Here is a 26,252-nt window from a genome sequence, read left to right as displayed (position 1 = left end):
AAGTGGGTGCCATGGAAACATAACGGAGAGTATACACCAGCAGGCCTTGTTGAACCTGAAGATGGTGGTCGGTGGAGGGGTTTTGGCCCTGGCTGTGCTTGAGAAAGATGTCGTTTGGAGAAAAGTATGCATTGTGTAAAAACTTCATAAATTAAGCAAATGTATATTTTTTGGTATTTTGAAATGTAAAGCTGTTTGTTTTTTTTTTGTCTATCTTTACCATATGTAAGTATAATATATAAGTATAATTTGCAGAGAAACATCTCAAAACTATAATTCAGATTTAAGGAATAATTTTTTTTTTTTTAAATAATTAACATTTTTACAATTACCTATTAATGTCCATGACATTATTATTATGTATAAGGGGCCAAAGACCAATATTTTTTAAAGGATTTTTTTTTATATTATTAACAAATATATATTATTTATATTATTAAAAAATGTTTTATTATTGAATGCTTGATTCTTATGTGCGCATGCGCAGTAAATTTTTACTCTCGTTCCGAGTCTTTTTGTCCCTTCCGACTTGCCGTATTGTTGTTGCTGAAAACTGTCATGGCGGTGTTCTGGAGTGTTTTCGCCTACATATGTATACGCGTGTTTTCTTGACACTGCTCGAAATGATAGTTTTTAGAAAAAGCAACTTTATCAATTAGCATGTATGTAAAGTTTTTATTTGTGATTTATTTTTGTGTTTCTTCTGAGACTGTAGTCTACATTGTTCGGTTAGGTTAGTTAGCTGGTTAGCTAGGTTGCTAAATCAGCTGTTGTCCGTTGGTCCAATTCGGGTTGCAGTTTGATCCGGAATACTCTGCCGTCATGGGCGAGGCTGTGCGTGAAGACGAGCTACGGCCGGTCCCCAGAGAAAGAGCCGTGCTAGAGAGCTTCTTCACGCAGCTCGGGATGTTCTGGTTTGACCGAGCTAAAGACTACGTGGAGAAGGAGAAGGAGCAGGGCAGCAGGAGCGCTGCGGCCATCTGGAGCTCCCTGCTTGCTGCTCTGGCGCACCTGGCAGCCGCGGAGAAGGCCTACCACAACATGACCTTCCTCGGGCAAAAACTAGGTAACAACACTGGGTGGAAATGGGAGTTGGCGTGAAGATTGGGATGAGGATTGGGTTGATGGTGATGGGGATGAGAATTTAGATGCTGGGGATGAGGATTGGCATGACTGGGATAAGGATTGTAATGATTGGCATGGGGATTGGGATGACTGGATAAGGATTGTGATGATTGGCATAGGGATTGGGATGACTGGGATAAGGATTGTGATGACTGGGATAAGGATTGTGATGATTGGCATGGGGATTGGGATGACTGGGATAAGGATTGGGATGATTGGCATGGGGATTGGGATGACTGGGATAAGGATTGTGATGACTGGGATAAGGATTGTGATGATTGGCATGGGGATTGGGATGACTGGGATAAGGATTGTGATGAAGTTTTGAATAATGAGGATCAGGGTGATGGGATGTGTATCGGGATCACGGGGATAGGAATTGAGATGGGATAAACTTGGAGATTGGAATGTTTGGGGGTAAAATGGGATGAAGGGTGTATGGTAATTGAGATGGTTGGGATTGTGGAGTTTGGCATGATGGGAATCGGGATGATAAGAATTAGCATGATTTTGGGTTATTGGGATTGGGCTGAGGATGGGGATGATTAGGTTTAGGATGATGAGGATGTGGTCCTGCCTAATAGTTTAATGGGCATCACTAAATATCTGAGGTTTAAGATGTTTAAATTCACAGATTCTTCACTCTGGGCCTGAAGTACTGAACAAATCAGTATTTTCCTGCTCTAATACACACCAACTAATCAGCTACTCACCAACCCTTTTTACTCCGAAGTACAAATCCACTAAAAACTTCACAGGGATTTTATCCAGGATCAGCGTTTAGTATACAGTTGCTCACGAGGTTTATGTGTTTATCAAAGTTGAGAAATCTGTGCAGTTGGTTATAACGAACCCACCTCATTCAGTGTACTGAGTGATTCTGAGATCTAAACTAACAACCTTCTGGTTAAAGGATTCATAAAAGCAAATTAGCAAAAAATATCATGGCTACATAATCCAGTAACGATCAGCTTGAACATGATTTCTCTCTAGGTAAAGTCTAGCCATGCTTTTGTGATGTTTTTGAGGGAAACACATGGGGGAAGCCGTACTCAAAAAGCTAAAAGCTTTTGAACAAAGTAAATAAAGTATTAAAATACATTATTTATTAGACAATAATTTGGATACTAGCACATTCTATAGATGCTTGTAATAAAAATATATCCAGAGCTAGTAGCCTGCATCTCCATTGGCATGTGATGAGGCACAGATTGAGGAAATGTTGCTCATGCAAACCTCCCAAAGATTGGTTTTGATTTTTCAAGCTTACTGTTGATTTTAGTAAAATATAGACAAGCCCTTGGAAGCCTACAGCTTAAAACCTAATTTTATTTGATAAATTTGTTATTTTATAAAGTCTTACAGTGAGACATTACTGTGGTCGTGATGTGTATTTGACCCCTGGGGGTATCTATAAAGGAGTGGACCAACTGCAGAACCTTGAGGAACGCTGTAATCAGTTGATTATTAGAACAGGTTATCAATTTCCCTCCATTATTTGTTATAGATTTCATCTCACTGCGTTTACTACTGTTTTCTTCAAAGAGCCTAAAGTTTGTAGTTTTTATATATACAGCAGATGGTGCCAGAGTGCTATTTTGCCGAACGGCTCAATTCCTCCTGCAGATGGTGCAACTCAGCTTGGTAAGAACTCCATTAACACTAACGATAACCCAACCTATCTTGTGGTTGTGTTTTTCAGGTGGCCAGTCGTTCTTCAGCAGGAAGGATTCTATAAGGACCATTTACACGTCCCTGCAGAACGAGCTTAAGAAAGTGGTCTCCATGGGACGCCCGGCCACAACTGCCTCCACACCGTACCTGGAGGAGCTGCTTTCACATTTATCTGAGCAGCTCTGCTACTTCACGCAGGCCAGGATGGAGCTAGCTGACTTGTACGAAAAGATGCACTGCCTCGCGAGCCAGAAAACGGTCAACTCCGAGGAGCTGGTGAGCACGCTGGAGAGCATCCTGCACAAATACAGCTCCAGGTGAGTAGAGAAGAAAGGTGCAGTCACGTGATTAGTGCTGCAACTAACGATTATTTTGATAATCGATTAATCGGATTATTATCTTTTTAATTAAATTGTAATTATTTAAAACCCTAATTCAGGGTATTTCTGTATGAAAATGTACTTAAAAAAATGCAAATGCCACATATCGAGTGATAAACATCTTGACTTTAGACATTTTAAAGCTTGTGGCTGCTGGTTGAGAAGGACATGGGGGATTTCTCTTTGAAAAACATTTAAACGTAGTCAAGAATCAAATCCAGCATGAGTGAATTTGTTCAATGTTGTATATTTAATTTATGCATATTACATTATTATACAAAATTAAATAAATTGTATACAAAAGTCTGTTTTTATACAAAAATTGTTAAAACAATGTATTATATTTGATATTGATTATTTTTAAACATGGTTGTCAACTTGCCTTAAAATGTCTAAATTCAAGATGGTTAAACTCAATATGTGGCTTTTTCATTTTTTTAAGTACACTTTAATACATAAATACCCCGAATTAGGGTTTTGTATACTTATAATAAGGAAAATATCCAATTAAAACGTTTTTTTTTGTATAAAAAACTGATTAAGCAAGGTAATCGTTAGTTGGAGCCCCCCTCCTCCATTCCTCAGTCATCTTCTCACATTCCAGAATCTTGTTGAAAAATCTGTTTAAAAACTCAACTAAACCTAAGAAAAAGAAAATAATGCTAAGAAAAAAAGGAAAGAAAAAACTCCACTGCATCTCTCCTAAACCTCTCTGCACTTTTACCAGTATGTCATCTGGTCCAACCGACTTTCCACTCTTCATCCTCTTAATCGCTGCTCTCTCTTCCTCCTTACTAATCCTATTCAATTCCTGCTTCACATCTCCACACCATCCAACCTTCTCTCTCTCTCAATTTTCTCATTCATCAGCTGCTCAAAATACTCCCTCCATCTTCTCAACACACTGTCCTCACTAGTCAACACACTTCTGTCTGCATCCTTTATTGCTTTAACTTGCAGCACATCCTCCCCAGCTCGGTCCCTCTGTCGGGCCAATCGCTATAAAGCCATTTCTCCTTCCTTAGTGTCCAACTTCTCCTCATTTTCTCATTTCTCTGTCGATCGCAGTTCTGTTTTGCCAACCTATTTCTCCTCATGATCTCCTGCACTTCCTCATTCCACCACCACATCTCTTTGTCTTCATTGCTATTTCCAGATGTCACACAAAGTGCCTTTCTAGCTGTCTCCCTTATCACTTCTGCAGTAATTGCCTAATCATCCAGCATCTCCTCACCACCACCGAGCTCCTGTCTGACCTCTTCCCTGAGCCTCACTCTACAGTCTTCCTCCTTCAGTTTCCACCATTTATTCTTGTTCCAGTCCTCACTCTCCTCCTCTTCCAAATCGGGCGGATTTTGGATTAATTTTTTTTATCAATCGGCATCGGTTGATTTGTGCTGCAAATTAGGCTGATTTTATTATTATTGTCAGGCGCATCTGACAAACCGTGTGTGTACGTTCTATGCTTGCATGAGGAAACATCTTTCATACCAGCAGGTGGCAGTAGTGTGCTTTCGGCGATCATTACAAAAAGAATTTGTGTTGCTTTTTTCAATCATGTCTGCTAAGTCACAAAGACAAGAGCTAGAACGACAAGTGTGTTCTGTTTTTTATTTTTTTTTTATTTTAAATAATATAATACATACATACAGAAACGGATTGAAAAGAAAAGAAATCGTGCAAATGGCCACGGGTGTTGTGGCGAGTTCGAGTCAGGAGTTACTTCCATCATTTATTCCTCTCAAAATGTCCTGCTTGCTGTTGAATTGACGCTGAATTGTATGTTGGTGATCAGAAGAAACCACCAAGCGCCAATCAGAACAAATTCATAAGAGCGTGCGCTCGACCCTGATTGGTCGCTTATTGACTTAAGTTTTTATCTGCTCATGAATAAAAAGGAACGACTGATGTATTTGAGCAAAAAGTGAGATATTCGACTTTAAAATGTAGTGAAGTTAAATTAAGTCTCCCCAAATGAAATTACAGATAAGTGAAAAAAGTATTTAAGTGCAGTAGACTGATTAATACACTGGTTTGTAGTAAATTTCACGTAGGAACTTAAGTTGTGTTGGTAACTAAGGAAACGATGTTAGACTTGATCTCAGACCTGATTTGAGACAGTATTTTGTTTTTTTCAATGACTGAGTAAAGAGGGAGCACAGACACTTGTCATTTTTGCAACTTAGAGGACATGATTTTAAAAAGCTACACAAATCCGTTAGTAATGATCGCGGTAGGCGTCTGCTTGCTTTTTATATTCAGTTCTAGCTATTCCGGTTTTTCTGTTTGGATGCTGAATAAACTACTGCCACCTGCTGGTATGGGAGAGTTATGTTCTCTCATGCAATTGCAGAATGTACCCACGGAGTCACCTGCCTAATAATCGGGCTAATTTACAGCACAGTAAAATGGCAAAACATCGTTCCGATTATTCAATCGTTCTCTAGAGATTGGTGGGGGATTTTTTTTCTTTTTTTTTTTTTCTGAATTACAGAGTTACTCCAAAATCCTCTGCCTCTCTCTGCTACTTTAGGACCACCAGACTGGTACAGTTTCTAGTGTAGTTCAAAAAGGACAAGGACATATACATCTCAAACTAGTTGCTTTTAATTGACACTTTTACAAATTAAAATGAAATAATGAGGGAAAAAAAAAGACCAGTCTAATGTTATGCACTTTTGCAGCAAAAAAAAACATTATATAATAAGGAATCTCATTCTAAAAATAGATCTCCTGTAAAATATAATTTATTTTTCTATTATTCATTTCGTATAACACTTAAATTGTAACAGTGGTAATAGAGCTAGCATAGTAAAGTTCTTGCATTTGAAGTAAAAGTGGTCGCTTAAATAATATCAGGGGTTTATTTCAAGGGCATTTTGCTTTCAGCTCAGTGTCCATCATTCTTTCTTGTGAGTCTTGAGATACTAACTAGAACTAACTTGTCTCATGAATGTTTTTACATTATTAAGACTGAAAATTTGACGAGGGCCAAATAGTGGTAACGTCTAGATGACTGGGTCAGAGCATCTCCAAAACTGCAGCTCTTGTGGGATGATTCTGATCTGCAGTGTTCAGTATCTATCAAAAGTGGTCCATGGAAGGAACAGTGGTGAACCGGCAACAGGGTCCCGGGAGGCCGAGGCTCATTGTTGCACATGGGGAGCGAAGCCTGGTCTGTGTGGTCCTTTCCAGCAGACGAGCTTCTGTAGCTCACATTGCCGATGAAGTTAATGCTGTTCATGCTTTACGGGTCACGACTGTTTTGACAGCACGAGGGGACCAACACAAAATTAGGCAGGTGGTCATAAAGTTATGCCTGATCGCTGTATAAGTATGTAACTGTACATATACGTTATATTTGCTGTATTTGATCTATAAGCCTTAATTTGCCTAATTGGTTCTAATTATTTGCAAAATCTAAAATTAAATCCAGAGACTAATCAAGCACCAATTTCCCATCAGCCTAACAGGATTATTCATGGGGAAGGAGCGTAGCATTGCAGCGGTGTGTGCGTGTGTGTGTGTGTGACGAATGACACCGGGATCTCTGCTGAAGGTGAACTCTGTTAAGGAGAAGCAGAGCTGGTAAGGAGAAGCGAGAAGGACGAGTGATTGATAAAAATAATGGCAGGTTGTGAGTAATCACTAGAGATGGAGAGAAAGACACAGAGCGATTGAAAGAGAGAGAGTGAGGGATGGAGAGGAACAATGCCAGGTTGTGATTAATCACTAGAGGGAGTGAGACGCAGAAGAAAGTGCGATTGAGAGATGAAGAGGAGCAAGGAGCAGTTGTGAGGGAGAGAGAAGGGGAGAGAGAGACTGGCTCTCTCCAATGTTATCTGTTCTATTAATCAGACAGAGAGTGCTCTTGGACAGACCCTGCGCTCATCAGCTGTTTGACATGCGTCCGGGGTAGAATGCGATTAAAGCCTGGTTAGATGGTCACGACCTTGAAGGACGAAGCGAGTGGACCATCGTACCGATCTAAATAAAGAAACGTCCCAATGACCGATATGAAAATTGTCCTTCATATTGACAGACGTCTGCTGTATGCTGCTGTTGTATGCAGTTCAAAAAGCCCATCCTTTCTCTTTACTAAATGGAATGAAGTCTTCTTCCTTTCTGCACAGGCGGTTAAACAGTTGACACGAACGAGCTGCAGGAAACAGCCAGTCGACTCGCGCTTCTTCTCCAGTATCTTCCCAAACGCTTGGTCCAATCCTCTGACCACCATCCACCAGTTATGTAACATGTGCAGAGGAGTGTATTGTGCTCCATAAGCATGTCCCCAAAGGCCTTTTTTTTTCCTGTCTCCTTTTCTTCACCCTCGCTTCCTTTTATTTTAGTTTCTCACACTTTCCCTCTGTCTCTCACGTCTTTCTTTCATTCTTTTGCACTTTCTTGCTGCCTGCTAAGACGTGTAATTAATGTTCAGTCAGGGGTGAAGAATTCGCATGCTGACTCCGAATACAGAGGTGATGTAATGAGCTAAAAGCGGCCGTGCCATTTCCATGACTCCAGTCTCCAACACTAATGAGCCTGGAGAAACGTGCTGGCGTAATGTTTCGAACACGCACACAGTTTCAGGGATCTCACATGGTGCAGAGTAGATTTTCCTGCTATTTCGTTTGTTCCTTCAGTTATTCTGTCCTCAACATCGGCACTGTTTTTTATCCATTTTGTATCCGTCCATTTTGCGCAATCTGTGACGGCCATTTTATTTGTTCTGTGCTGCAGATTCCATCATCCCATCCTGAGTCGTCTGGAGAGTGGCTTCCAGGTGGAGGTGGATGTGTTGGCTCAGCTGCTTCGTTGCCAGGCTCAGATCTCGGAGTGGCACTTCCTGCCCCCGCTGCTCAACCTGCACGGCGCTCATGCCAAACTGCAGGCGTGGGCTCACGTGTTCGAGCGCCAACGTGAGACTCGCAAGCACCTGTTCGGCGGACAATCCCAGAAGGCCGTGCAGCCGCCGCACTTGTACTCGTGGCTGCAGCGCCTTCAGGGGGCTCTTCTGGCCAAGTTCAGCTTTTATTTCCACGAAGCGCTGAGTCGGCAAGCCCCGCCCTCGGAGATGAAGGCGCTGACCGCTCGTACTTCGCCCGATTACTTCGGGAAGATCTCGGCCTTCGTCCGGAAGCACGACGCCACCAACGTTTCACTGGTGTTTGATAACCGAGGCATGGAGAGCTTCCAGGGCCACGGCTACCACCATCCACACTCGTACAGAGAAGCTCCCAAAGGTGTGGACCAGTTCCCTGCCGTGGTGTCTGTCCCGGGAGGCGAGCGGCCGATAAACCACTGGCCCAACGTCATTATGATCATGAGCGACCGCGCGGTCGAGCTTAACACACTCGACAAGGTTACATACTTCTACGACGACAAGGTCCAGAGTACGTACTTTATGACCAGACCAGAGCCCCACTTCACGCTCGTTGTCATCTTCGACGGCAAGAAGGCAGAGAAGGACTCTCACATTGTGGGTTTTCTGCAAGAGATTTCAAGCTCACTGAGGAACTCCAAACCCTTCAGCACTCTCAAGCCAGGCTCCAAAGGCTGAACATGGTCATGTGACCTACTTCTCATCCAGCATTCATTAACATTAGTGTTAGAAATGGAGCTTCTCGTCCATCTCATTAAAATGCTTCTATTTGAGTCTTAGAGCTGCTGAAACTTTTAATATATAACCATTAATTTTATTGCTGGAGAAACACCAAGAGGTCCAGCCAACTTTTTTTTTTTTGGGTTACTGTGAAAAATCGGACCACAGATTTTTTTTTTTTTCTTCTTCTTTTTTTTTTTGTAAAAAAACATTTCCTTTTTAGTATAATGTATTTCACTCTTGCTGCTATGAAAAAAAAAAAATACAACTTTCCTTAGTTTTATTACGCGATAATCTTTTAATATCTGATCATTTGATTTTATAATTTTTTTTACTGTAATTATTTGCCAAAAATAAAAGTTCAGATATTAGTTATTCAATTTGCAACATGTGTGATTAAACAGATTCAACGTGGGAGTTTATGTACTGCAGGCGTGATGTCTTTACTGTTTGCATTAGAACAAGTTAACTGTTCACATGTTTGAAAAAATGAAAATATCTGCTTAGAAGAGAAATGCTGTTTGGACCAAAAACATTGAACCAATCAGCACAAAGAAGTGTTTCTACTGCTCAGTTCAGAATGCTGTTGAAAGCACAACTGTGGTGCGAATATGAAAATGACAACGGGCCCAGCTTTAGCTTGTTTCTACCAAATTACTGACTGCACCTTAATCCGAATTGTTCGGCTTTGTTTTAACGTGTTTGTGTTTTTTGTTTTTGTAACGGTTATTCCTGATTTCCTGGTGCCTTTAACTCATTTTCATGTGAATTTAATAATGTAAACATTTAACAGGAATGCAAAATGAAACTCCTGGACATTTTTTCCTGGTTTTTGTCCTTTCTCTGATTTCTGACTGATCTGTGAATAAACTGGAATGTTAAACTACGATGTCGTTCTTTGCGTTTCTTTCGTCTAAAGGAACTTTTAAAACCTATACTGTGTCAAAGATATTTCCAGCCTCACACAATCCATCTGCTAGTATAAAGTCGATAAACATTTGAGACTTTTTATGGTCTGGAAGCACCACAGAGTTGTCCCTAAGCCACTTATGTGTTGTCTTGAAAAGATTGTAGTATCAGGCTGCAGCATGGAAAAAAAGTGTGTGTGTGTGTGTGTGTATATGTATGTATGTATGTATGTATGTATATGTGTGTGTGTGTGTGTATATATATGTGTATATATACACACAAACACATCTCTTCACTTCTATAGACTTTATATTTATTCACTGTATTCTTTTCCAAACTGTTACCACAAATCTGGAGGCACTCAACTGTACAGGACGTCTTTAGATGCGCTATAATAAGACTTAAGACTTTGCATTCGCTTAAACTTAGAAACCCAAACCTGTTCCAGCATCTTCCTTGAAGATCTGGTTCACATGCTTTGGAAAGAAAGATCTTGCTGCTATAGAGCTCTGATCTCATCCCTACTGAACACCTTTGTGATGAATTAGAACACTGACTGCACCCCAGGTCTCCTCACCTACATCAGTACCTGCCTTTCGTAATATACTTGTGAGCTGATAAACACAAATATCCATAAGCACACTCCAAAATCTAGTGGAACATCTTCCCAGAAGAGTAGAAGGAATTAGAAGAGCAAATTGGGACTAAATGTGTAATGCATTCTCATAAACCACATACCACAATGACCAGGTGACCCAATACTTTTGGCAATATAGTCTATATCTATCTATCTATCTATCTATCTATCTATCTATCTATCTATCTATCTATCTATCTATCTACAATAAATCAACTTGTCTCTTGGGACCCTGGAAGGCACTTAAGAAGGACTACATTGTTTAATAATTCGTATAGTACAATCTCCTACAGCAATACTGTAAACATGACTGAGAACAGAAACATTCCTGATCACATGATCATCATCTTTTCTCTGATTGTGTTCTATATGGTGGTTGTTCAGCCTGAAAACATTCATTAGGTAACAAAATTTGAAATTCCTTTGTAACATGATTACTTTTTACTTAAGTACATGTCTGAACCCAAACATCTTTAACTTGGGTGAAAAAGTGTTGTCAGTATTTCTTCCCTCCCACCAAGAGCTTTTTAAAACATAAGCATCTGTACTTCTACTTGTGAAGGATGTGTGTACTTTTGCCACCTCTGAATGTGGCTAATTGAAACCAGCTTTAACAGAAACCAATACTTTTAATTGACCGAGTTTGTTGTATAGAAACAGAAAGGACCTGAAAAAGGCTCTCTCAAAAACCATAAAATACTTTTTAAACCTTTGAGATTGACGACGTGTCCACTAATAAGTACGATTTAGACACAATAATCATGCATACACAGTATATTTCCTATTCTTCAGGTCTGTAAAGCATGACCTTTCTGCCCAAAGGTCTGTAAAGCATGCATGTGCATTTACATAATGAGGAAAAAGGAGCCTAACAGCAGAGTGGTGCATATGAACTTACTTTATTTCAAAGACATTCAGTTTCTGACACCTTGTTAAAATGCACTGCAACATGTTATAGTGCTACATGCCAAATACAGTCCTATACATGAAAGTGCAACATCACAATGGGTTAAATGTACATACTTATGATTTCATTCAAAAGTGGTTACATGTTTGGAAAGAGCTCTATTCGTAAAATTTCATTCTTGGAACGACGCTTCAGAGAAAGACAGGCACACGACACATCGGCAGCAGAACAGGCTCCTCCTCTATACACACGTCCTGAAAGGCACTTTCGCGTGAACACACGGCGTGCATGCGTGGGGGTGTGAAGGGAAATATGCGTGTGTATCTGTACGCACACACGCCGTCACGCGAGAGAGCACCAGTAGAAACGAATTGTATTTGAAAAAGAAAAAAAAACTAAAGAAAAAAAACCACAACAAGGATCAATAAATAAGTATAAAATATTGCAGGTAGAAAAGAAAAAAAAAAAACATCATTAAGTAACAATCAGGAAAAAAATTATTAGAATTATTATTTGTGCATAAAAAAGTGAAAACATGGCTGTTTGGTAGTCACATGACCTCTGCTGATGCAACTCCTCATCTTTAAGCATATCTATACATTTGAATCAACACTCTGTCTTTCACTCTCTCACACACACACACACACACTAACAGGAGAGCCTGTTACACATTAAACATTAAAGCACACACACTCATACAGGAAGTACAGGCTGAAAATCAGAATGGCGACCACTGCACTCAGGAAAAAAGGTCAAATCTAGAACCCTTTAGAACCCTTCATAGTGTCCCATGTGTGAAACCCCTAATATTCCCCCTCTCACACAGATGTGTCCCCCTCCCTTTAAGAAATTAAGAACCCTTGTTTTTACCCCCTAAGAGTGGTAGTGTGTGTTTAATGGCAGCAGTGCCAGAATGGAAGTGTTTCCACGGCAAACAAAGAGAAGACGTGGTCTGACGCGCTCAGTCCCACCATGCCGGCTTCTTGACGTCTTCCTCGTCCTTTCCTTCTCCAGTCACAAGCAGCTCCACTACAGAATCTTTTTAAAGCTCGTTAAAACGACAAGTGCCTTCGGGACGTCTGGTCTCTGCCCCGTCCCGTGGCGTCCAATCAAGTTGCGTTTCCACTGTGATCAGGAAGGTTTTTGTGGTGATCAAGGCTTCATGTGGTGTCAGAGTGAAAAAAACCCAAACAAAACAAAACGTGGAACATTCAGTTAAAGGAGCAATAAGCAACTCTTGGGTTTCTGTCCGTCTTGTCAAAATCCTGTCCCTCTGACGGCATGACATGACGACATTCATAGGGTCACTGACGTAAAACATGTACATACAGACTGCTGTTATATATTCATATTTATTCAAACTTATATATAGTTCAACAGAACATTACGCTTACTGCTCCTTTAATACATTCAGTCTCCTTGAAATCACCGGTCTCCTTGTTTTTGAAGGCTAGGTGCTACATTCACTATCAACACCTGATATGTGACAGAACCCTTTTCCCATGATGCACCTTGTCACTTTCTTCTATTTAAAGAAAAGAACTTGGAAAATCAACAAAGAAAGCAGCATAAAACTGTAAGGATGGCCCACTTTTTTGGCAGGAATTACCCTTCATAAGGCGTGGCAAATCAAAGCACTGATAATGAATTGCACCGACTCAAAAAAAAAAAACATGACGCTTCCAAAGCCAGACTCCTAAAACATCTGCAATCACTCTCTCTCTCTATCTCTTTTCTCTTTTTTCTTTCTGCCATCTCTGAATGTGTTCCTTATAAAATTATCTACGCACACAGACACAGGTTAAGTCCTAGTCATGTTTTTTTTCTTTTTTAGAGAATATGCGCACACACACACACACACACACACACACACACACACCACCCTGACGACACGGTAAATGATTATAATAGCGTAGACTACTTCTAGTTGACTCTTCTCTTGTGTGGAAGCTATTCAGTATTAACACACCCTGTCACACCCTCCGTAAGTGTAATTCAGTCCTCAGGCTTATTGCCGACCCTGTTTTTCCTCAGGTTGGACCTGTTATCAGGCTCACATGGTGCCTGATTTGTCATTGGGGAAGTTCTGGGGTGGAGTCGGGGGCTGTTGAGGGGGCTGAGCATTGGTTTTTGGCAGGATGGTGGGTTTGGGGCGCAGGGCTGGGGGGCGGAGCATCACGCCCATGCGGGGAGAGGGGAGTGGTTCGGGGCAGCGGCGGGCCGCTGGGCCTGGTAAAGGTGGCAGGGGACTGTGGGGACTCAGCGGACTCGGGGAATCCGACGGGCTGGAAAGGGTGGAGGGGGTGGAGCCTGACGGAAGGGAAGGGCTGCTCTTCATCTGGTCTAGCGTGTCAAGCACCAGGTCTGGCTTGCCGCTCTGCCGTTCCAGCTCACGCAGCTCATTAAGGGCCAGGTTCATCGTCTCCTCAATGTCCTGCACATAAAAGGACACCCTTCATGAATAAAGCAGCAACACTTATTATACAATGTGCATCAAGTGATATTTTGAGCTTTAATATATGTGTAGGTAGCTATCTTGTCAGGTATTCAAAAGAATATATAGTTATATATAAAACGATTTGGAAAACACACCAAGCAATAGCACATTAACACAATTATAAAATAATTTCAGTTATTAAGAATTTTTATTTCTATCTAAATGTTGGACAGTCAAAAAAGCATTTCACAACATGTACTCTGTATAAATTATTTGAATGATTGTGAGAGGAAAAGTATGACCAAATCTCACAAATCAGATGTTGCTCGAATGTGTTTAATACAGAAATGTCGTGTCTCATTCCTGAGCTCTGTTGAATTCTCAAATCTGATTGGACACAGGCTGGTTATTATTTTTCTAGAATTTAAGTTTCAGGATAATTTCAATTATAATTTAACAGTATGTCAAATCAAAGGTTCATATTATTCATTTTTATATGAATGTGTTCTAATCAGTTTCCATAGCAACTGCACATTCATACTGAACACATAACCACATTAAAAATAAACACACAAAATAATATTCCTCTATTGAGACGTTTATTATGCTGTTCATCAACAGGTTCTACTACACACAAATCATATTAGACACATTAGTTGGTTTTTTTTTTTATTTGTAACAGTATTATGGCTGAACGTCTCATCACTGACCTGTGCCATAGTGTGTGTGTTAAGCGTGCGTGTCCGCTGTTCAGGGACACTGCAGTGCAGAGTAGATGGGGACTGGCGGATTGGTGGACTTTCCCTGTCCCTGCGCAGAGACTCGTGACGGCTGATGCTGGAGCTCAGAGAACCGTTGGTGGTGGTGTTGTTAGTCGAGTTGTTGTTGTTGTGTCCTGCACGGCGACGTGTTGTTTCAGGACTGTCTTGGTGTCCGCTGTGTCCGCGCAGCAGTTCGCGTGGACTGAAGTGACCAGTCACTGTCACCGTCACCGGCGGCGAGCTGCGCTCTAGACCATTACCATGGCAATGACCGGGGGCACGGCGCAGGAGGGCCTCGGTCCTCTTCCTATGACTGGATTTGGAGATGATGAATCATTTAACAGAACATCAGAGAATTATATGTTTTCTGGAGGTTGATTGTTGTGTTTTGTGGGAAAGTTTCATTGTCAATGTGTCTAATAGTGTGAAACATGTGTGGCTCAGGCCTTAGTTCAAATCGAGTGGAATGGAATTTCCTCTGTACATGAGCTCATATTCCTCACAGATGCACTCAGATGCAGACTCAAGAGAATGTCTTTAAGGGGGAGTATGTATCCGTGGAGAATATGACTGGAATTGGGAATGGAGAAAGTGTTTGTGTGTGGGTGTGTGCATTTGTGCGTGTGTGTCTGTGTGTGTGCATTCACTCACCGGCTGATGAAGGTTTCTGGCAGTCTGGGTTCAGTCGGGGAGGTCAGGGACCTCCTGGAGCTTACTTCATCTGTAGGAGTGCTGCTGTGTTCACTGTCTGCTTTCTGACTCAGAGTGTCTGACATGGCCTCCTCACTGAAACCACAAACACACTGCTAGCGTAGCCTATACTTTTTTACATATCTATCATCAACATCAACTCAAATATCTCCTGATTTAAATTAGACAAAACAAAAGATAGGAATAATAAACACCACAAATCAGTGCAGCAATTATACTGGGTCAATTATCTGAGTCCACAAACCTAAAAAATGTAAACTGAAACGAATAATTTCCTTCAATACTCCCCTTCCTCACTCCCTTACTCTTTCTCTTCCTCACTCCCTTACTCTTTCTCTTCCTCACTCCCGTACTCTTTCACTTCCTCACTCCCGTACTCTTTCACTTCCTCACTCCCGTACTCTTTCACTTCACTCCCGTACTCTTTCACTTCACTCCCTCACTCTTTCACTTCACTCCCTCACTCTTTCACTTCACTCCCTCACTCTTTCACTTCCGCACTCTCTCACTATTTCACTTCCTTACTCTTTTACTTCCTCATTCCCTCACTCTTTCACTTCACTCCCTCACTTTTTCACTTTACTCCCTCACTCTTTCACTCTTTCACTTCCTCACTCCCTCACTTTTTCACTTCACTCCCTCACTTCCTCACTCTTTCACTTCACTTCCTCACTCTTTCACTTCACTCCCTCACTCTTTCACTTCACTCCCTCACTCTTTCACTTCCTCACTCCCTCACTCTTTCACTTCCTCACTCCCTCACATCCTTACTCTTTCACTCCTTACTCGCCCACTCTTTCACTTCACTTCCTCACTCTTTCACTTCACTTCCTTGCTCCCTCACTCTTTCACTTCCTCACTCCCTCACTCTTTCACTTCCTCACCCCTCACTCTTTCACTCCTTACTCCCTCACTTTTCACTTTCTTACTCTTTACTTCCTTATTATTTCACTTCCTCACTCTTTCACTGCCTCACCCCTCACTCTTTCACTTCCTTACTCTTTACTTCCTCACTCCCTCACTCTTTACTTCCTCACTCCTTACTCTTTCACTTCCTCACCCACCCACTCCTTACTCCTACCCTCACTCACTCACTCACCCACCCTTTACTCCTACCCACACTCACCCACTCCTTTACTCCTACCCACACTCACACACTCCTTTACTCCTTCCCTCTCTCACTCACCCACACTTTTATTCCTACCCTCACTCACTCACTCACTCCACTTTTTACTCAAACCCCCAACACTTTTTCCTTCACTCACTCACACTCCCTCAAAACTCACACACTCCCTTATTCACTCCCACCTCTCTTTTTTACCCACTGACTCACTTCTTCACTTACTCCTTTACTCACATTCATAACACATTCATTCATTCACACACCCATCCACTCACTCACTCATTCATTCATGTTCTATTTGTGTGTTAACCAAAACTACATAAAATATACACTCAGAGTTCTGCATTAAACTCTTATACCAACAACCAGTGTACAGGACTGGTTTCTGCCATCAAATAAGCATAGAGCTAAAGGAAACTAATGTTCACTGTGTTACGAGAATCTTTGTTTCTAACATGGGTTCAGGGTAGAGAAATCACTTTAAACATTTTAAGGTTTCATTAAATAATTTCCCACATTTTCCATTAGGAAAACTCTTTACTAACCACATTTCAGATTGAAAATAATTTCTAGGAGTGCACAGGAAACACGGATTGTGAACGATCAAATTAAATTGACGGGGATTTAAACCAGTGCACTGTATGGAAGCATAGGCCAAATTCATACATGGCTATTTTAAGACTTCTTTTAAGTTTTCTATACTTTTCTATATTTTCTATACTTTTATATACCTTGGATTATGCGGAACCTATACACTCAGTGACTGGGAATCTTTAGTGACATTAAGGCTGATGAGAGAAAAAAACAGATTCAGACTTTTGTACTCTGCTGTACTTGGTACCATCACTGTGTAAGCCCTGCATGTGTGTTCAACTCTGCACTCACTCCTGTAGTGTGATGTACTGGTGTGGTATGAGTCCGTCAGTGCCGTTACACCGTCCCTCCCACCAGTCCTCAGAAGCCCTCTGGAAGAGCAGCAGAGATGCTCCTTTTTTGAAGGTCAGCTCACGACCCGAGCGCCCTATATAGTCAAACTTTGCTAAGGCCTCCACCGGCTCACCCTCTGAAAGGTACATGGAGAAAGTCAACAGATTTTTAACAATAAATACATACATTTAGGCAGGAAACAAAAGTATTCTTAATTAATATGGACAGTTTTGAAATGATGGCTCAGCCCTCCATTTGCCACAAACAGCTTTGCACTGAAGTGTCTATCAGTAAACATTAAATAACTTATGATGAGGATGAGATGAGATGAGGATGGGTTTTTTTTTTTTGTCAAGGTTTCTTCTTCATAGATTTTCCAACACCAGAATCACAACTGGCAAATTGATAAACAAAAATTGCATTTTTTAAATCTGACTTTGTTACAAAGTCCATTGCCAAAAGTAAAAGCTTATACTGTAGTTATGAAACATTGTACAGGTAACTGAACTGAACAGTTTGGTGCTTATCAACAGTACTAAATAGGTTAGAATTATGGTGCAAGACTGAAGAAAAAAGTAACAGTATGATGCATGCAATAGGATGCAGTATATACAGTGAATGGTGTGTGAATGGCAAACTAATATAAATGGTTGTGTTAAAAAAGAAAGGAAAGAAAACAGCTAATTGCAGTACAACATTCAGTTTATATTCAGTTTAACAGTAATTACAACATTAAAACTGTAAAAAAAGAAGTACGTGTGATTTTTGTTTACATAATAATCCCTAGCCACATCGCGGTTCAGCTTTTTCGCAGTCTCACTTTTGTTTTGTGGATTTTACACTGTATCGTGGGATTTTGCTGTATATACGTAGTATTGTTAAGAGTTATTTTAATTATTTTTGTGGTAAAATAAGTCTTTTCTCGCCTAAAAAATTAAGCTTTCAGAAGAGCTGTAATGGTCTTCTTGGGTATGCAGTACATTTATTTCATCGTCATCACCTTCATCATCATTAGTACTGCACACTTCATCATCATCATTCAAGTTATAGAATTTTTTATGTTAAATTTATATAGGTTTAAGAATATTGAAAGTGTTTAAAAGCAGAGGGAAGGTTTATAAAGGCTTAAGATATACAGGTATTCTGTATACTGAACTGTATACATATTAGGTTGCCACTTCACAGATTATTGTACTTCTAAATAGAAGTATCACAAATCTTTAAAAAAAGGTTACTTTTACTGCAACTACTGTGCATACTGTATGTGTACTTTATTCCATATACAATTCAGACATTTTCTGCTATCTACCTATATATTATTTTATACCATCATTTAAAAATTATATTTTTAATTTCTATGTAAGTAAATCCTAGTTTTAGGTCATTTCTGTTTTGAATGTAAATTACAGTTGCGAAAAGCATTTTACTGCATGCTGAACTGTGCAGGGTTGAGTGTGTAATGTTTAATCTGATTAAACTTGATTCCCTTTACTGAGAGTAATTTTGGGCAAACCAATTTCAAAGAAAAAGGAAAAAAGCATGTAAACCCTGGAAATGTCTAGCATGCTTTAGCTCAATTATCAGACCAAATCACAAGGAATTGTTTTAAAAAATAAAGAAATAAAAAGAATATTTAAAAAAAAATTCATGAAAGTATTTTTTTTACTGCCATAGCTGTAATGTACATTTAAGACTTGACAATGGAAAGTCTAAACCCCCAGTCTCCTCTGTTCCAGAACTAAATGAGTGAACATGAGGGAGATTTACCCTCCTCACTAGTCTGCGTTTCAGTGCTGCCATCTTGTTCTCCTTCTTCAAACACTCCTGGCTCACTGTATGGACTCTCACTAGAAGAGAAAGATCAACAAAGATCTTTCAGAAGACAAACACTAAAAAAACAACAACATTTACTTAATCTCATATCTGTGGTTTATATTACACATGTAGCGCTAATGCAGAAAGACAATATAATTTTATACACATCATTACAATTAATAATGATATATAATAAACGCTGTAAACAATTTTCTATATAAAATGTACAAGTTGTCATGTCAAGTAGTATACATACTGAAACAGCTAGCAACTACATTATGCCATGCAAAATGGTGGACACATTGGCTATGAGCAAATACAGACACTTAGGATCAGCTAGCAAACGCCGTAAAACCCTTATATGTTTAATATGGACATGTTAAAGACAAACTGACAATGGAAACGAGACAGGATGGTCAGAAGTGCTAACATTTTCCTCAGAAACTTTAATTAATCTGGACTTGCACCTAGCATCAACTGTGCTAACGCTAGCATATTATATGGATTCCTCCACATTGAAAAACATTAATATTGTGTATCAGCATGTAAAATCTCTGCTGTTACACTCACACACACAGTTCACACTAGGAATTCAACAATAATTAAGTTGGAAGGGAAATGTCCTCTCAAAACAGTGTAGAACCTCAAGCGGTTAATTCATCTCTGAGTTTCATGGCATTAAATAATAAATGGGTAGATTTGATTTTTACTCCAATTTGTTACAAGACACTTAATTTAAATATGTTCCCTTTTTCCAAGCAGATGATTAGCTAGCTAATTTACCCAAGTACACTAATGCAAGTCTAATAAGTATTAATATAAATTGGCTCTACTTGTGAATATTCATGTCTAGTGGGTGGCCTCGGTGAGGAAAATAAATAAATTTAAAATGCAATATAAATAAATACATACATAAAAAAAATCCAGAAAACAGTGCGCAGATGTTAGAGTCGAAGTCAAGGACGATTAAGAAATTAGATATTAGACATTCATTCAAATCATCAAACAAATGGCACAGTATGAAATACAGCATACTGAGTTTTGAGTAATTTAAGAATCTGTGGAAAATGATAATATTTAAGATATTCCCATTTCGTTTGTATTGTACCCGTGTTTTTATAATGTGTGCATAAAGACCCACACGAGCACAACCGTTTAATCACGCTTTTTCGTTTAGCGCGCGCGGTTTTGCAACGTAACCACCGCGATAAACAGGGATTACTGTATTAGCAAACTTCACTGAAAACAACCTTGTACGGCTTTTCCATTTTGGATGGAGAATCCTAGAGTTTATGATTTATTTTTTATTTCATTCCCCTCAAAATTGAAATGACAAATTGTACAGTATTTTTGTGTTTACATTTTACTTTTTTTGCTAATAATATTCTGGGTTTGAGTGGGAAAAACGTGCCTCTGTCTGACAGTTTGATGCAACCACATCCTGCTGCCATGCTGGAATTTATATTTTGCACTCAGACCAATTTTAGATATATACATTCCTGGGCAAAGGAAAAAAAAAAGCAGAAAAAAAAGACCGAAAAAATTCACTTATAATGATGTAAAAAACGAAATCTTTTTTTAGAATGAAATAAATTCAGGTCTCTCACTGCTCTATTAGTCACGGTTCTACTAATACGCTTGTTTCAGGCCCTTGAGGAACTTCATTAGATGTGTCAGATGATTAAGTACGGATTAAACTTTTAAGGAAAATTGATTATATCAGGAAACTATAGTAACAATATAATAGACTTTAGATGTTTATTTCAATGCAAACCAATGTTTATTTAAGTCTATCAATTATAACTTTTTTTTCTCCATAGTTTTAAAGCTATTACAGCAAATATATATCATCTTATTTGACAGCAAATCCAAAATTTCTATGCCGGAATATTTCAAGATCGAATGTAAGTGCTTGTGTTTAAAGCTGGTGGTCTGGACTTCGACTGAAAAATCTGTTTAAGAAAAAATGTTAATCTTCCAATGTCACAGGTGTAATTTACATGCAGGACGTTTGCACCAGTCTGAACAGTGCAGCCATAAAGCAAGTGCATAACTCAACTCAGAATATGTGTAACTTTGCCTGCGTAAAACAGTGGCTCATGTCAGGGACTCTGAACACAACTTTTTTTCTGAATTCTCACCAGTATTCTGTACTGCTCATGCACTTCTCGTAGACAGGCCCATCCAACTCTTTGGTGTCGGGAAAGATAGCCTCATGGTGGATGATGATGGTCTTGATGATCTCGTTGACGTGCGCTTGGCAGGAGACCTGGTCCAGCAGATCTGGAGTGGGCATTAGCGTCGGGCCGAAGCAGATGGCCAGGTTCCCCGAGTCCATCATGTTCTCGTCACTGTACTGCGAGAGACTGGAGGACAGTAAGAGAAAGAGCTGACATCTTCTTACTACAGTAAGAAATTATAATTATAAAAAAAAATTCTAGTAACCAAGTGACTTAGATGTTTGAAATTAAGTGGAGCTCGTTGCGTTTTTAATAAGACTTTCCAAGTCCCCAATATCACATAAAACATTCATAACTGTGGTGTCATTAGTTTGGATTATTACTGGATCCATTTCTCCAGACTCGCTGTTTCCAAGACAGAACGGCACACTGGTGGTGAAATCACAGAGAAGCTCATCACACCTTTTCTCTTTTCACATCTACCCATCCTTTCACACACACCCCCCCTCTCTCTCTCACACTGCTTCTCTCTTCTCTCTCCTCGTTTCTGTGTGTCTCTCTTGGCACATAGCAGAAATTGGATTTAATTTCCGGTGTGAACGCTGCTACTTAGTTTAGCTTCATCTCTCCACTCTGGAGACATTTTCACCTGATCACGATGCAGATGAAGATGATGATGATGATGATGATGACAATATCTGTTAAAAGGTATATATTTTTGGAAACATGCATAAAAGTGTGTGTGGGGGCAGTTTGAGTGTGTGTAAGTGTGTGTACTCACTGATTGAGGAATGCAAAAAGATATCTCATGATCACAAGCGTGGGCCGTGGTGATGTCATCAAGAGCTTCCGGATAGACAGCGCTCGCTCGTACAGATTCTCAGTGCCTGGAAATTGGATTTGAACACATACCTATGGGCAAGTTTTCTTTGCAAAAACAAAATCACTCTACACAGGACTTAATATACATTTCTGTACTATTTAATTCTGTAAAATAAATATGAAAATACATCTTTTGTGGTTAAAACAAACAAAGAACATAGGATTGAACATTAGAAAGAAAGTAAGGTAATGAAAAACTTCAACTTCACTTAAGTCCATTAAGTTCAACTTGAAAAATATGTATAACACTAATGATCATATATATAAAAAAAAATAAAAAATTGAATAAAAATACATATTTTACATAGTTTTTGTGTTTTTAGGTCGGCGATCCAATCCTGCATTTATTTAAACAAAAATGTATTAATAAAAAACTTTTTAACTATTTATAGTTATAATTAATGTTATGTATATGTATATGTATGTGTATATATATATATATATATATAAAAAAATATTTGCAGGAATAAAAATTACTCAAAAAACTTTTTTTTTATTTAAACAATTGCAAAAAAACAAAAACAAAAAAAAAAAAACACCTTTTTCCTATTTCAATCAATCTGTATTTGTTATTTTTTCTCTAATATCCAACTCACAATTTGTTCCCTAATCTCAGCCAGATACTGATGCTGGATATCGGTCCCAACTTTTCTAGCATTTTCAATGTTATCTTTATCTCTCGTGTTTGGAAACATCTTGACTTTTACTATTGCTTCAATTTTCAATATTAAAAAAATCACACATTCTAATCATTTAATTTTAGGATTAGATCATGTGGAGTTGTTGCTAAATAAATAATAATGTCTAAGAGGGAGCACATCCTTATTATACCCAGTTGTTAACTCCAGTCAGATCCATGCTGTTAGGGTTAAATGAATAAACACCTTCTGTGTGGAGAACTGAACCATGCAGTGGTAGACATCACTGACATCAACACACAAAGAAAACAAAGTTGGACGTCAGTTGGCTGCTCCGAATTCCAGCATCTCTTCAGTTCCATGTTGGATTTCTGACATTAACTGGTAATGTTTGAAAACAATAAATCATTTAAACTAGCTGGAAGTGTGTGCAAAATACCACACAAAGACACACACACACACACACACACACACACACCATCTGTTCTAACTCCCTAGGAAACCAAAGAATGCAGCACCGTGTCATATCCGTATTGCTTTTCCTTTCTTCTTTTCTCTTCCTCTCATACACCTCTGTTTTTCTTCCTGAAGACCCACACATACACACACACAGAGGAGGAGATGTACGTACGGACGCAAGCGATGAGGTCATTAAACTTCTCTTTGGGGAACAGCGAGTTGTCCAGGTTACGAAAGTACATCTTCAACACGCCGGCCACAGAATTGATATCGTGGTTGTTCTCTTCGTCCGTCAGCGGGTCGTTTCCTAAAAAGTAGAATAAAAAAAATAAAAGACAGGTGCTGCATTGGGAATTTGTAATTAATGAGATCGGAGAATTCCGACTAGACGGCGTCGAAAAGCAGCTCCGCATGTTGCAGAAAATAGTGCGAGCTGTGGTTTGTGTGAACTTCCTGGGAACAATTCCGCAGAAGCTTAACAGATGCTTTCGATGCATGCCTTCTGCTCTGGGGTGTGTAAAATGGAGCCTTAAAACAGTGTACTCTGAGAGCATGTGATGTCGGTGAAAATGTGCATGTGTGGTTTTGTGTGCGAGTGCACAAATCATGAAGGTCCACAAACCTCTCTCAAATGAATTTTTGATGTCGTTGACCTCCACCTGAGAGCCGGACACTCTGAAAATACCTTGGTGCTGCAAACCTGCAGGGGCAATCACAAGGACGTACTTCAGGCTCTGCAAATGTCTGTTTGTGTGTGTGTGTGTGTGTGTGAGCATGGACATGCGATTATGCATCAGCTGTGCATTACTAATTCATAACCACAGCTCACCGTAGAGGTTAATGTAGCGGATGCAGCTCTCTACAATCAGTGGAATGGCCTTGGCAGAGTCCTGAACACAAACAAAACATCCAACATTCAGCATCACAGAAGGTCAAGGCTGAAGGAAAAAGTAACGCACAACACACTGACAGAAACGTGGGCAGAAATGCTACCTGGTGCCTGCTGTGGGAGTTCCGACGACGGCTATTAGAGAGAAATGAAAAGATTCTTCAAAAATCAGCACACAAAAAAATTAAGCCAACGATGGGAGGTAAAAAGGTAAAACACTACAGGTAGAAACAGTTTTCTGATTTATTTACATGATCAGATTATATGATTAGATTTCTTGTATGTTCTGTACGCACCTAGAACGCAGTAGTCTTCTCTTCAGTAATATAAAGAAAAGTAATGAAATACTTTTTTTTGCCGTGTGTTTTAAATGTCGCAGCTTTGAACTAGAAAAAAGCTCTGCACATTTTGCATAATAATGAAATAGATGCCTAAAGGGATTTTTTTCCCACAGATTTTGTGTATACTAATCAATCTCTCTCTCTCTCTCTCTCTCTCTCTCTCTCTCTCTCTCTATATATATATATATATATATATATATATATATATATATATATATATATATATAATGTTTTATATGTTGTATATTTATGTTTATGTTGCATCATCTGCAATATTGTATTTATTTATTTAAGTTACAATTATTTAATTACATTCTGCTTATTTATTTTTTTCTGTTTTCCCCTACTATTGTTTGTGTAACCTGCTGCTGCTGTAATGCAATTATTTCCCTCACAGGATCAATAACGTATATACAAGTCTAATAAGTATTGAGACACCTGATTTTCCAGCCATATATTCCATATATGGTTCTTCTGGAAACTGTTGCCACAAATGCAGTACCATTTTTCCTTCAACTAGTAGGACTACAAAACTCACACTTGTTCCAGCAACACAATGTCCTTGTGCACAAAACAAGCTTCATGAACATTTGCTTTACAAGTGTTTTACATGGACTATAGAGCCCTGCTCTTAACCCTATTGAACATCTTTTGGATGAATTGGAATATTACTGCACAGGAGGCCCCCTAACCCTATCTCAGCAACTAAAAGTCTAATGGAACACCAATAGAGAGGTGCTTATTATAACCTCCTTTATATATATATATATATATATATATATATATATATATATATATATATATATATATATATATATATATATATATAAAACATACTGCAGGTGTTAGTCAGATACTGATAAAGGTGTTTTTCTTCCCAGAATGTTTATTGTTTCTTGAGAGCACCATCATAGTGAAAAAAAATAATCACGTTAATTGAATGTGCATTGGATTTAGGCACATTAGATAAAGTCTCAAAAAAAAAAAAAAAAATTAACGGGCAGTAATGAGCATAGATAATTGTGATATCTACGGGTTTAAAAATAATTACCCTATTACTTTGTATTGTCAAGTTTGTAGAGCAGTGTATTAGGAGGAAGAAGAAACCATTAAAACAAAGAGGTCTGTTCTTACCTGGTGGTCATTATGTCTGCTCTGTAGCCTGTAGGAAAAAACCTAATTAATATTTCCACCTTCACATCATGTCCATGTATTCTGTACTGATAAGATCAAAAGAATGTTATTTCACACGTCTGCTTACTGAGATCGAAATGTGGTCGTCTTATTACATTATATGCGAAGCCTGAATGATTTGTGACTCCTAACTCCTTGTTTTCCTTATTTCCTTTTTTATTCTTAATTAAAATAACAATATTGCTCATTTTAATTTACATAAAGGAGTCATTTTGGCGGTCATAATGGACCACAATGTCATGTGCTGTCATGCAATAAACTGAAGTTTGGATTATAAAATAAACATTAAGGACGATGATATCTCTAGAAAATACAAATGCAAACTATTAAAATAAGTTCTTACAGCATTCAAAAACTCTCTTGTTAAACAAATATGATGTCTTAATCACCTCTATTAGGAGTTTAGTTCTTGAATGTAGCTGGAATAAAAAAATAAAATAAAATACTATACTATAAAAATGGTGTATATGCGCAAATATTAGAATATAATGGAGCTTGAAATATTTTGCATGGAGAAAGGAGAGGATTAAAGTCCTCTCGCACTTTGTTTAACAGTACACGAAGGACTCTTTATTCATGCCAGGGAAGATGGCAGGTAGCAATAATTTTAAAGTTAAAATTAAAAAGTATTTACTTAATAAAATATCTAATATATGAATAG

General features: G+C 38.9%; 2 protein-coding genes across 2 annotated transcripts in view; one reads left to right on the top strand and one right to left on the bottom strand.

Annotated features, from left to right (window-relative positions):
- The first annotated feature begins 49 nt into the window (after window positions 1–49).
- Window positions 50–9,667, top strand: kics2 (KICSTOR subunit 2). Its single transcript, XM_046872459.1, has 4 exons — window positions 50–124; window positions 799–1,066; window positions 2,828–3,116; window positions 7,920–9,667. The coding sequence occupies exons 1-4, from the start codon at window positions 62–64 to the stop codon at window positions 8,737–8,739; spliced, it is 1,440 nt and encodes a 479-aa protein (XP_046728415.1). The 5' UTR covers window positions 50–61; the 3' UTR covers window positions 8,740–9,667.
- Window positions 9,668–11,210: 1,543 nt separating this feature from the next.
- Window positions 11,211–26,252, bottom strand: part of srgap1b (SLIT-ROBO Rho GTPase activating protein 1b) — a 48,364-nt gene continuing 33,322 nt past the window's right edge. Inside the window, exons 11-22 of the mRNA XM_046873568.1 lie at window positions 25,532–25,559; window positions 24,161–24,191; window positions 23,997–24,057; window positions 23,790–23,867; window positions 23,340–23,474; window positions 21,970–22,075; window positions 21,150–21,374; window positions 18,961–19,040; window positions 17,152–17,329; window positions 15,084–15,218; window positions 14,382–14,745; window positions 11,211–13,668 (exon numbers count right to left, since the gene is read on the bottom strand). Coding sequence (XP_046729524.1) covers window positions 13,288–13,668; window positions 14,382–14,745; window positions 15,084–15,218; window positions 17,152–17,329; window positions 18,961–19,040; window positions 21,150–21,374; window positions 21,970–22,075; window positions 23,340–23,474; window positions 23,790–23,867; window positions 23,997–24,057; window positions 24,161–24,191; window positions 25,532–25,559 — 1,802 coding nt within the window. The 3' untranslated portion in view covers window positions 11,211–13,287. The remainder of the gene's footprint in view (window positions 13,669–14,381; window positions 14,746–15,083; window positions 15,219–17,151; window positions 17,330–18,960; window positions 19,041–21,149; window positions 21,375–21,969; window positions 22,076–23,339; window positions 23,475–23,789; window positions 23,868–23,996; window positions 24,058–24,160; window positions 24,192–25,531; window positions 25,560–26,252) is intronic.

Source organism: Silurus meridionalis, chromosome 18 (assembly GCF_014805685.1).
Source record: "Silurus meridionalis isolate SWU-2019-XX chromosome 18, ASM1480568v1, whole genome shotgun sequence".
NCBI lineage: Eukaryota > Metazoa > Chordata > Actinopteri > Siluriformes > Siluridae > Silurus > Silurus meridionalis.
Note: the sequence above shows the minus strand (reverse complement) of the source record. Positions and strands in the feature narration are given on the sequence as shown.